This window comes from Bos mutus, chromosome 16, assembly GCF_027580195.1.
Source record: "Bos mutus isolate GX-2022 chromosome 16, NWIPB_WYAK_1.1, whole genome shotgun sequence".
Lineage (NCBI taxonomy): Eukaryota > Metazoa > Chordata > Mammalia > Artiodactyla > Bovidae > Bos > Bos mutus.
The window spans coordinates 26,603,668-26,616,340 of NC_091632.1; the positions used below are offsets into that span (position 1 = coordinate 26,603,668).

Genomic DNA, 12,673 nt, shown 5'->3' on the forward strand with positions numbered 1-12,673 from the left:
CTGTGTCTCCTACATTGGCAGGCAGATTCTTTACCTCTGAGTCACCTGGGAATTTCACTACAGGAAATCTATGCAAATATACTTCAATATGTTGAATGTAGCAATACAGAAGTAGGACTTAAAATTATGAGCCATATTTTCATACATTTGTGGGAGGAACTGCTTTCCAGGAAGGTCACACAAATTTGGCACTAAGTTTCAGGCCTTTAAAAACATACTCTTCTAGGAATTCGGCCTAAGGAAATAGTCAGAAGTTCAAAGATTTGTAAACAAAGAGAATCAGTAGACTGTAAACAAAAAAATTTTGAAAAATGTTAATATTTAAAATAGGATAATGGTTAGATAAGTTATGTTAAATTAGTCATTGACAAATTATATTTTCAAATAAGCTTCAGTAATAAAGCAGTGTGACACTGGCATATGAATATACAGAGACCAATAGAACACAGTAGAAAATCTTGAAATAAACTAAATTGTATATGACAATCTAGTAAAGGATAAAGGATACATCTTAAATCAGTGGAGGAAAACATGAATTATTCAATAAATGTTGCTAGGATAACTGAAAAACCATCTTTCTGAAAATGAAATTATATCCATATCTCATACCTTATACCAGGATGAATTCCAAATGGATCAAAGATTTAAATGTATTAAAAAAAAAAAAAAAGAACTAGACAAACCATGGGAGAGTTGGAACTTCAGAATAGGAAAGGCCATTCTAACAGAAAACCAAAAAGCCATAAAAGACTGATATATTCAACTGTATAAGAATAATTTCCTCATAGAGGAAAAGAAAAACAAAACACAAATTAAAATACTGTCAACTCACAACAGACAAAGGGTTCTTAACATATTAAGAGTTCCTGCAAATCACTAAAGGATCCAACAACCCAAAAAAAAAGGGCAAAAGATATGTACAGTCACAAAAAAGGCTATATTTAAATGACTCTGTATGATACTCAATCACACTTAAGGTAAGATTTGAAAAATTAGAACTATGACTATTTTTTACTTTTTAGATTGTCACATTAAAAAATACTTGATAATTCACTATACAGGAACATGGGCACTCTCATACATTGATATATTAGTAGCTTAGTAGCGTCTGACTCTTTGCAATCCCATGGACTGTAGCCGGCCAGGCTCCACTGTCCATGGAATTCTCCAGACAAAAATACTGGAGTGGGTTGCCATTTTCTTCTCCAGGGGATCTTTCCAACCCACGAACTGAACCTGGGTCTCCTGCATTTCAAGCAGATTCTTTACGGTCTGAGCCACCTGGGAAGCCCCATACTTTGGTGAGAAATATAAATAGGTACAACACCAAAAAAAAGCAATTTGAGACTATCTTTCAAAATTTTAGAAAACACATGTCTCTGACCTTGTCAATTCCATGAATTTTTGTTATAGATATACATAAGCAAAATGGTTTATTTTCAAGATTATTTATATACTATCACCTGTACCAGCAAAACTCTGGGTTAAATGATGATTCTTCAATGCATCAAGCAGTCATAAAAACAATATGGAACCACTTTATGAATGGACAGGAAAATATATCCAAGATACAGTGATAAGTATGTGTGAAGGGGAAATACAAGGGAGGAATAACACAAAGTGTAGATGAATTCCTATAATGGGTTATCATTTCTGTTTTTAAAAAAAAAGGAGGAAAAAAGCATACACAGAGAAAAAACTATACTATCAATTCAGATACAAAACAATTAACAACAACCAGCTTCAGATCTCCCCCCAGAACACCAGACCAACTTCCTTTGGGGGCCTATTCCAGCCATTTCGTTAACCTCACACACACACACACACAAACACAAAACTTTTTTGACCGTGCAGCTTGTGGGACTTCCCAATCAGGGACTGAACCCATACCCTTGGGAGTGAAAGCAGAGTCCTAACCAGTGGACAGACAGGGAATTCTGGACCCTGAATTTTTTTTTTTTTAACCTAGATTTCTTGGATCCTACACTTGGCAGAATTTTTTATCTATCTAGCTACTTCTAGGGGCTTCCAAGATACCACCAGTGGTAAAGAATATGCTTGCCAAAGCAGGAGAAGAAAGAAACATGGGTTTGATCCCTGGGTCAGGAAGATCCCCTGGAGGAGGATATGGCCACCCACTCCAGTATTCTTGCCTGGAAAATCCCATGGACAGAGGAGCCTGGTGGGCTACAGCCCACAGGGTCACAAAGAGTCGGACACAATGGAGCATATCTACATCTACACACGAGACAGGTATGGAAGGATACACAAAAATTTCAAACATTTATTGATTGTGTGTGGGGCTGGGGGGACAATGATTGCTTGCCAGATGCCAAGTGAGGGGCGAGGAGGAGGGGTGAGAGGCCTCATGGTATATCCTTTTATACCTTTTGAATTTTGAAAGAAGGAAACATATTCAGTTCAGTTCAGTTCAGTTGCTCAGTCGTGTCCAACTCTTTGCGACCCCATGAATCGCAGCACGCCAGGCCTCCCTGTCCATCACCAACTCCCGGAGTTCACTCAGACTCACGTCCATTGAGTCAGTGATGCCATCCAGCCATCTCATCCTCTGTTGTCCCCTTCTCCTCCTGCCCCCAATCCCTCCCAGCATCAAAATAGAAATATATTGGAAAATTTTTAAACATTGTGAAAGCCAAAAGGAAATACACTATTAGAAAAAAGTGTGATATACAATAGATGCAATATGATACCAAATATGCACAAATGAGTATATCCATACAGAAAAGACTGAAATAAAATACAATAAAATATTAAAATAAGAATTATCTCTAAGAGGTAGAATTACAGCTGATTTTAATTGTCTTCATCTTTTCCTATAATTCCAATTACTTACATTAAGCATGGATTACAATCATAATCAGGAAAATAGTATTAATTTTTTAATGATATGAATCAGAGAGATTAGAAATTAAAAGGGAAGATATAGTTACAGGTATTACCCAGGGTTCTAAGGATCATAAATGAAATATTCAAATTTCCTTAAAACATCCCTCCAATCACAGAATAAAGAATTTAGGAAGAGACCTAATCTGGCCTCTAGTCCACCTCTAAATCCACCACTAAGAGATTATTCTTAACCTCCTACTTGGTGGATGTTTTGACCATTTTTGTTTTCTGTTACCTAGGGAATGGTACTTCCAGCACTTCCCTTAAAGACTGTGAAACTAACAATCTGGTATTTCTCACTGACCTTCAGCTTTGAAAGGCCACCTCCCTAAGGGAAAGCAGTAAGATCTAGAAGCTAAAACAGGAGGCTGAGGAATCTGAGGTTAAGAGTTCTAATCCTGACAAACTGTGGAATTTGTCTCCAATTTGGGGAATAAGCTAAATTTCCTGAGCCAGTTCTCTTACTGAGGAAACTTAAAAAGATTATTTAGAAAAATATTTAGGACCACCAACTTTTTAACTTTTCACACTATTCTGAATTTTGTTTTCGTGCCTTATGTTAAAATTTTTCCTTTCTAAATTTTCACTCTCCCAAGGACTATCTGCAAGTATTAACAATCTCTTAGACCCAGCTATCTGGGTTTCCCTGATAGCTCAGTTGGTAAAGAATCCATCTGCAATGCAGGAGATCCCGGTTTGATCCCTAGGTTGGGAAGATCCACTGGAGAGGGATAGGCTACCCACTCCAGTATTCTTGGGCTTCCCTTGTGGTTCAGCTGGTAAAGAAGCCACCTGCAATGCAGGAGACCTGGGTTCGATCCCTGGGTTGGAAAGATCCCCTGGAGAAGGGAAAGGCTACCCATCCCAGTATTCTGGCCTGGAGAATTCCATGGACTACAGTCCATGGGGCCACAAAAGAGTCGGACACAACTTAACGACTAGACTAAACAACAATACCTGCAAAGGACACAAGGTGAACACAACTTGAGCCATGCTGAAGATAACTTATGGGGAAATGAGAATGCAATCAGTCTCTAAACTGGATCCTTAAGTGCAAAACAACCGCAGACAACTAATTAATGTAACTAAACACCGGGTGAAGGAAGGTAAAACTCAGACTCCTAACACCTGAACCCTGCTGGTAGCGGTAAGATGAGCACTACTATGTAACAGCACAGCAAGTGGTTTTTTTATGCTCTCAAGGGCTCCATTTTTCTTTTCTTCTCTCTCTTTTTTTTTCACTATATTCCCACTAACCCCATTGAGCTGGGCCTCAGGACGTCCTTTTTTCCCCTACTATTTACATATCGTGTACTTCTTGATGGCTTCCTTCCCACTAGAAAGCCAACCACATTAAACTTGTAAAGGGTTCTCTACCAACAGGTCTTGAGAAGCACTTGATAGCCTTTGGGAAGAAACACACATCAGAGAGCAGGTATCCCACTGCCAAGGCCGGGTGAAGCGGTTTCAGTAGGGCTCTCAGCACACTTTAAACTCCTCCTCCTGGTTAACAAGATGGAACATCTCTCTAGTTACTTAAAAGTGATTCCAACAGGGCAGGACAAGGGAGCAGACAGCTGAATTTTTTCTGGATTAACTCAGCCATTAGTTGAATGCTTTTTTGTGGTTCACCTACTTAAAAGGTGATCAAACCACTTTGTGCTACTGAAGAGGGCAACTGCTAAGAACAATTACATAAACCCTCTGCTTTAATTTACCTCATGCTTCTTTCTAATGAAACAAAGTGTTAGAAACCACTGCCTTGCCACCACTTCCTCAGTAATCTCAGTAAAGCCTACTTTGCCATGTGAATCCCTTTTCTTTTCCTTAGCAAATCAGAAAAAAATTATTCCATTCAACATAACAGGACACAACTGTACATCATCTTTTAAGGGGCATGTACTGAATCATATTACCTGAACAATATTATATTAATATATCATTTTAATATGTAATATATTAATATATCTGAAAATATTATCTAAAAAAGATAAAGGCAATCTTTATTTATTTGTTAAATATTAAGTATTTGTTTAATTTAAAAATTAAACATTTGTTTAAATTATTCTCAGATAAACAGGGCATTCTAGAATTTCATTTTATTTACTCCAGAGAATGTATACAGATCCTCAATTCCATACCAGCAATTCCTAAATCCAAAAAGCTGTGAACACTTCTTTTATAACTTCTCTAGCAGTAAACTGACCCATAATGACATCATATTATGTATAGTCTTATACCATACTTGGTGTGAATACTCATTTATTTAATGGCTAAGAACTACTAACCTGACTGATTCTTGTTAAGTTTCTCCACATACCCCAGGGGGTTTATGTCACTGTATATATACCTTATTTTCTAAAATCAAAAGTTTTGAATTCTGAAACACTAGCTCAAATGGTTTTGGAAAAGAGATTGTGGATGTACAGTTTCTATTCTGTAAAAATATTTTTGTTCTTTGAAAATGAAATAGCAAAAACAGATAACCATCAAGGACCAACTGTATAGCACATGGAACCCCGCTCAATGTCATGTGGCAGCCTGGATGGGAGGGGAGTTTGGGGGGAGAATGGATACATGTACATGTAAGGCGGAGTCCCTTCGCTGTTCACCTGAAACTGTCACAACATTGTTAATTGGCTATATCACGACACAAAATAAAAAGTTTAAAAAAAAGAAAGAAAGAAAATGAAATAGCAATAAACCAACATGACAGACGGTAGAAAAATACTAAGATATTGTAAAGGAAATGATCCACCATCTGTGACATTCGTAGAACACAGAAGTTAAATGACTACACAAATTTTCTCTCAAAGGCAAAAGGGGGGTCTGTTTGAAATCAACATAATTTAAAATAAACATTATATATCTAGGCCTTCTTGAAAGTTTTAACTTCAGTGGAGAACTGTCTACTACTACTGTGCATACAATCTATTGGAGATCACAGGAAATTTAGGTGTCAACAAAGTCAGTGTGTCATCCGTGATGTGCCATGATTCCTAAAGATTCCTAAAACATTAATACTGATTTGTAAAAGCTCAATTAATAGCATTTGAGGAAATTAAAACACTTAAAGTAACATGAATATGTTTGGGGATATACTGAGTACATATTTACTGATTTTCTTCTGGCAATCAATTGGCTAAAGCACGTAAAACTTTTAGTCTTGGTTGAGCAACTTCATTTATCTACATGTTAATACACAGTAGGAGTCATGGGGTGCATATTTAAGATGTGTAAGAATGAGTGATTTGCTAAGAATATTCAAAGTGAAGTATGCTAAGATCATGCTGTGTAAGGCCAGCTGAGTCAGTCACAACTAATTCATACTGCACTAAAATAAAACAACTTCTTGGACTTGTTACTGATTGCAACATTTTAAGTAAATATAGAAACATTCTCTAAAAATGCAATAATATATACTTTCTAAATTAAAACACCATCCTTTAATTGGTGGAGCATAAACAATATTATTTACTACAACCAGGTAGGACTTCTGTCCCTACCAACTCATATCCAGTTCTTGAGACACTCTTACCAAATTTTCATTGCCATATTTCTAGCACTGTATGATATTTGATACAGCATGATTAATTCCCTTTTTTTCTGCTTGCTGAAACTGTACCAGTCGTTAGAAACTTTCCAAGAGGACTCTACCTGTCATTAATAAACAATGAGCCATATATTAGCTTAATGGTATACAATAATGCTGTTATTTATTAACTGAATATTTTAGATAAGTCCTTCCCATACTATTAAAACAATATGGTTTCTTGGTGATCACTTCATCATGATAATTGTATTTCCCTTCTAGTTATTAAAGAGCACTGCTGTGCATACACTTGCAGACCTGTTGTACTGATGGGTGCAGAGCTCCAATGCCGCCACAGCTAGAGACCGGTATCTTAAATTTCCCCCAAATAGTGTCCTTCACTCATCATCCACTCATGGTAAAGTAGTTAATTTTAACATCCTCATTGTTTACCAGAAAGCACAGACAGTGAGGCTGGCTTCGCCGCTCCCGTTTCCTTTTGCTGGGCTGCTGAGCTTTTTCAGCCAATTGACTTCGCTTTGAGGCTATAAATATCTGAAAAATGTTCTGCATTTGATGCTCTTGGATTCTGCATCCATATTTAGCTGTTTGTGGCATGCCTTTGTTTAAGCTACTCTACCACCCATACAGTCAGTCAGGTTGAGATCTGGATGGTCAAAGGACAGATGGATCAACATTCAACAGACACTGACTTACCGGGGGAGGCATCAATCTGCTAGACACTGTGACAATGAAGGGAGTGGCAAGACAGGAATACAAAGATCAACAAGACAGACAGACTCTCTGGTGTCAAAAATTTTATAGTCTTGACGGGCATGGGCACAACTTACAATAGCAGTAGTAGAAGACAAATGAAACATTTTACAGCTAAAAGAAAATGAAGAATAGCATGATTTTCTCTTAGTCCTGTCTCAAAGATGTGCATTTGTTTGTGTTCTAAATATAGATCCATGTATTATAAAGCTCTGAACATATTCCAAAAAAGTTTCCACTCATGACAACACACAAAACTCTGGATGTAAGTATTATCTACCAAAGAGCCAGACCTATCAGTAGCAAACTCAAAACGGTGTCCAGTCTTCAAATTTTGTGAGGCAAACTAATAAAATATTGTTTTTAAAAGTTTGTGTAAATAAATAAATAAAAGTTTCTGTTAAGATATCTGAGGGGAAGGGGGTAGTTCTGTTTCTGTTTGCATACTGATTTCAAACATAAGTATACTGCAGAGGATGTGAGCCATAACCAGAAGCCAACAGCACTTAATACAGCTCTTTACTTTAAACCCTATCTTTAAAGCCCACATGGCTATTTTAGGTCAGGTCTCAAAACTGAATGAGCTGGATCTGAGACCCCCATCTCCACCTTCCTATCTTGTGAAAACATTCCAAACAAATATACATTTGCCCTCAACATTCCTTCTTTCAAAACTCGGTTCATTGACCTTTTGATAAAAGTGCTCCCCAGAAACCCAACAGTCATGATTTAAGTGCATTAAAGGCTTGCTTGATGCCTGGCCTCAAGTCAGGCTGGAAGCGGGAGACCAAGTTGTAGGTAAAATAATAGGGCAGGCCATAGAATCAGAGAACTTTAAAGCTAAAATATACCATAGATACCAATTACTCCAGACTCCACATTTTATGTAGAAACCTAAGCACACGGACTTAAAATTACTTGCCCAAAGTTAGACAACAATTTGTGGCAAAGCCAGAATGAAAACCCAGGTTCACAATCCCCAGCTGCATACTCTACACTAGTTTCTGGATTTCTTTAAAAAGCATTTGAATACATTCATCAAAGTCTCTTCCAGTTGTGTAAAATAACCTTGATGTTCCAAAACAATCAGCATTTTGAACACACAAAACAAACAAATAAGAAAATCAAAACAAACTTTTCTGAATTGATTTTCTACATTCTATTATTTTTGCATCAAAGCTTTTCTAAGAGCTGTACAATAGGCAACTTAAAAACTACCCAAGGATATAGAAAAGTCAAGAGTCATTAAGATAGTTTTAGAATATTTACATCAAACTAAAGACAATAAAGTAGTATCCTCTAAGAGCCGCCTTAGAGGAAGGAAAGTAGCAGTACTAAATAGCAAATAAAAACTATTTCTGGTTAATTGATAGGGAATACAAAAAAGCTACAATGCAGTAGAAAGTCTGCAAATTAACTCTGAAATGCACATTATATATGTGTTTGTGAGAAAGAATATACATGTATATGTTTAAGAGGGCTTCCCTGGTGGCTCAGATGGTAAAGAATCCGCCTGCAATGCGGGAGACCTGGGTTTGATTCCTGAGTTGGGAAGATCCCCTGAAGGAGGGCAGGGCAACACACTTAGTATTCATGTGATTGCAAAGAGTCGGACACAACTGAGCAAATAAGCACACCACATATATTTAAGAAACAATATAGACATACACACACATATATACATACACACACACACACAAACCTAGGCCTAGGAATGGACTACAAAAACAAGCACATTCATTTTATGGGTTACATTCAAAGTATGTAGCTAACACTAGGTCTAGAAAACCCAGACAGAACTACTGAATTGTCATATATATATATTTTTGCAGTAACAAGGCTAACTTCATACAAAAAAACAATATGCAAAAGAAGTACATAAGAAAAGATAGGACAGAACAGGAAAAAGCTATAAGTTCCAATATACTTTAATTCAAGTTCAACTGCAGATTTTCACCAACCTTTGTTATAAACCATCGGCTAAGTGGGACTAGCAGGTGAACGAAAAATCAGGCACTAAAGTTTTCCATTTGCTGAGACTGAACTGGATGACCTTGCATCATCTCCCACTTCTTTGCTTTAATTCTTTCAGTTAACTAAAATAACATCAAGAAACATTTACAAACAGCCAGCAAAATACAAAGTGCTGCATACATAAATCCTTTAAAAAAAGGCTACAAAAACTGCTGGAGTTTTAGAACTGCAAGGACCATTAAGAGATTATTTAATCCAATCCACTCATTTTACAGATGAGGAATCAGAGGTCAAAAAAGTGATCTGATCTGCTCCAAATCACATAGACACTTAGCAGCAGAACTGGGACAAAAATTCGTATCTCTGGACTCCTAGTTCTATGATCTCTCTGATAGTGATAGACAAAGTCTTGAAATCAACTAAACTATCCAGGAAGACAACTTCAAAGTCACCGTCACTCCTGAGTAGTAAACACATAACCTGCTCAGGATGGAAAAAAAAAGCCAAAAACACATAAAGTAATTGATCACTATAGGCTTAGATGCACGTGACTGCAGGATAACACCTTAAACTTGTGTTGATTTCAGGTGCTTCAAGTTTGCCATCTTATACTCAGCAACATGACTAATGTCTTTTATATCCCTGTGAGCTAAGTGACAAACACCTTGACGTTTCAGTGATTTGGAAAGCCACAGCTCAGTCCTGAATGCCAGGCTATAAATCTTTGGGCTACAGGTTTTCAAAATCAGCATGGCTTAAACGCTGCCACAAGGCTTGCCCTTATAGAATCTCATCATTCAGTTTTAATTAAAGAGGTGGTTACTAGGAATGCAGAAAGGGAAAGTTTTAGTGTGTTCATCACTTTTTAACTTGCTGAGTAGCAATCCAGTCACTTTACAAAGAGCACCAGAAACAATAGTGCAATCTGAAACAATCCACACCCCTTGGACTAAGTGCTTGCCTTTGGAGAGTGAGGTTCAGAAAGAGGTTATAGAAAAGTAAGACTATTCCCCTTCCCAAATAAATACTTTTGATTTTTACTTTATTATCTTAACCTCCACTAAGCTTTTTCATAATATCTTGGTTTGCAGTCTTCCCTTGCTCAAGACTGATTGATTTCCTGGTGTCTTTTCTTGAAGGTCGGCTGACCCCCTCCCTTGAAGTAACTACCTGAAAATTAAGGCTTTATATCCCAACTCCACCTTAAACTTACTGCAGGTACCTGAAAAGGTCCAAAGACCATACTGAGTCACATCTCTCTCAAGTACAAGTCTGCAGAAACTTGTCAGAAACGCACCCCCAGAACAAAAAGGGATGTGGGAAACGGACCCAGGATGGATGGGGACTGAGAACGGATGGGACTGAGACTTGGGGAATGCATTTCTGCCTGAGCAAAGAAACATCAGCCTCTAAGACGGCCTTAGGTCCTTACCGTACACGCGGACCCAGCTCTGTTGCTGGCACACGGACTCCAGAAGAATCCGATCCAACATGCCACCGGCCATGGCCCCACTGACCGGGACAACCGCGTCCAGCTCCTCCGGGGGGAGCGGCGAGTCGGACTCCAATCCCGGGAACATCTCTGGCCAGGACAGCGCCTCCGCGGCTCCTCCGGACGACAGGGAGAGCTCCATGGTGCCCCGGAGGGACAAGGCGGCGGCGGGGCGGGCGCGCAGCTCCGCGCCCTGCCTGCGGAAAGGGGAGGCGGAGAGCGCAGTAGCGGGGGCACGGACCCGAGCGGCAGCCGGCGCGGACGCGGCTCACCTCCTTCCCCGCCGCCCACTGCCCGCGGCTCGGGCTCTGCAGCCCACCTGCAGCCGGCGGGCGGGACCCAGGCCGGGAGGCGGATCCAGCGTGGCCCCGGGCGGGGGGTGGGTCCGGGCTCAGGTGTGGGTCCCTCCCGGGAGGGACGTAGAAGGACCCGGGAGAGGCGGTTCGCCCGCCGGCCCCCTCGGAGCCGCCTTTCTGTGCCCCCGCCGGCGTCTCCCGCGGGCCGATCGGACGGGGGCTGGGGATGGAGCGGGGCCGGGCAGGGCTGGGCTGGGGGCGTCGCCGCCAGGGGCCGCCCCCTTTGACCGGCTCCCGCCGCCGCCGCCGCCGCCGCCGCTCAGGGGCTCCAAATGTCCACTCCCTCAAGCCTGTGGGGAGGGCGGTGGCCCCGGGTTCTCGCCCGCCAGTCTTCAGCACCCTCCCCAGGAATGAACCCGGTCCGCCCCCTAACTCTCAGGCCACGGCTCCCGCCGCGGCTGGGGCTCCGGCTCCGACTCCGCCGCGGATCCCACAAGCCCGGCAGCCGCGGCGGTGGCGGCGGCAGGCGGCATCCCAGGGTGATAGGCCGGAGCAATCGAGGGCCGAGGGCCCAGCCGCGTGTGCAGAGGAATAACGAAGCGGAGGAGGAACTGCTGCCGAAGGCAGGAAAAATCAGACACCGAGTTATTCACCCAGCCGGTACCGCCTACTTCCCAAATTCTCTCTCCCCGACCGCCCTACAGTGCGTTTCCCGGTCTCCCGGTCTCCCCAGCTGCTGCTTGAAGTGGAGCCGGCGTGAAGAGGCGGGGAGGAAAAGGGATGCGGGAAATTTAAATAAGAAAGGAAAAGAACTTCCCTTTCCCCTCTCCCCCCTCTTCCTACTCCTTTCCTTGTATGTATGCGTTTATGTCTATATTTATTTGGACCAACGTTTCTTTCTTATTGGACGGAGAGATTGGAGAGGCTGTTTTATTTTACAGTCACCCTAGGGGAAACGCTTCCTTCCTTCCCAGAGAAGAGAGTTGGCAGCGGGGTCTGGGATTGTGGAATTGTGTGGGATCCGCGCTCTGCGCCCTGTCCGCGCTAAAGCTGGACTTGTCATCGGCTTAGAATTGCATGGCTCAGAAGTGTGGTGTGGATGGATGGACGGGCCTCGCAAGCACATGAAATGCTCAAAAGCCCAGAATTAGCTAAGCATATTTCTCTTTTTTAGCCTTTGATCTTTGTGCAATATCTTGGCTTTTTTTTTTTTTTTTGCCAAATCTTCTAAGGATATCTCTTGCGTTTTATTTTTGGTCTATTCGTAGACTGTCTCCCTTGACCTTGGGTTTAATTTTATGCCCACCCAAGGCGATATTATTTACCAATTCAGCTTTAAGAGTGGCTGGAAAAGTAATAATTATCATTTTAAAACTGAACAGTAACCACTTAAAAGTGTCTTGCACATAGTACATCTCCAGCAGTGTTTCTTGAACATGGCTATGTAAAACCGAACAAGGATTCCACAAGTGTGTGTGTGTGTGTGTGTGTGTGTGTGTGTGTTTTCTCTTTTTGGAGGGTTTTATTCTGTGTTTTCCCCCTGTTTCTCTCTACTTAGCACAACAAGACAAGGAGAGATTTTCAGTTTCTGTATTGTTTGGGTTTATCAAGAGCTATGAGGACACATTTTGTCATTTTCTCCAAACTCTTATTTAGAGTAATAGTGCTTCATAGCAGAAAGTAATCTTAGAGAGAATC

At 40.8% G+C, this 12,673-nt stretch overlaps 1 protein-coding gene across 2 annotated transcripts in view; it reads right to left on the reverse strand.

Moving 5' to 3' along the window:
* The window catches only part of RASAL2 (RAS protein activator like 2), a 401,507-nt gene extending 390,546 nt beyond the window's left edge, over positions 1-10,961 (reverse strand). For both annotated transcript variants that reach the window (XM_070384881.1, XM_070384879.1), the window contains exon 1: positions 10,620-10,961. In XM_070384881.1, coding sequence (XP_070240982.1) covers positions 10,620-10,821 — 202 coding nt within the window. In that variant the 5' untranslated portion in view covers positions 10,822-10,961. The remainder of the gene's footprint in view (positions 1-10,619) is intronic.
* Positions 10,962-12,673: the final 1,712 nt, after the last annotated feature.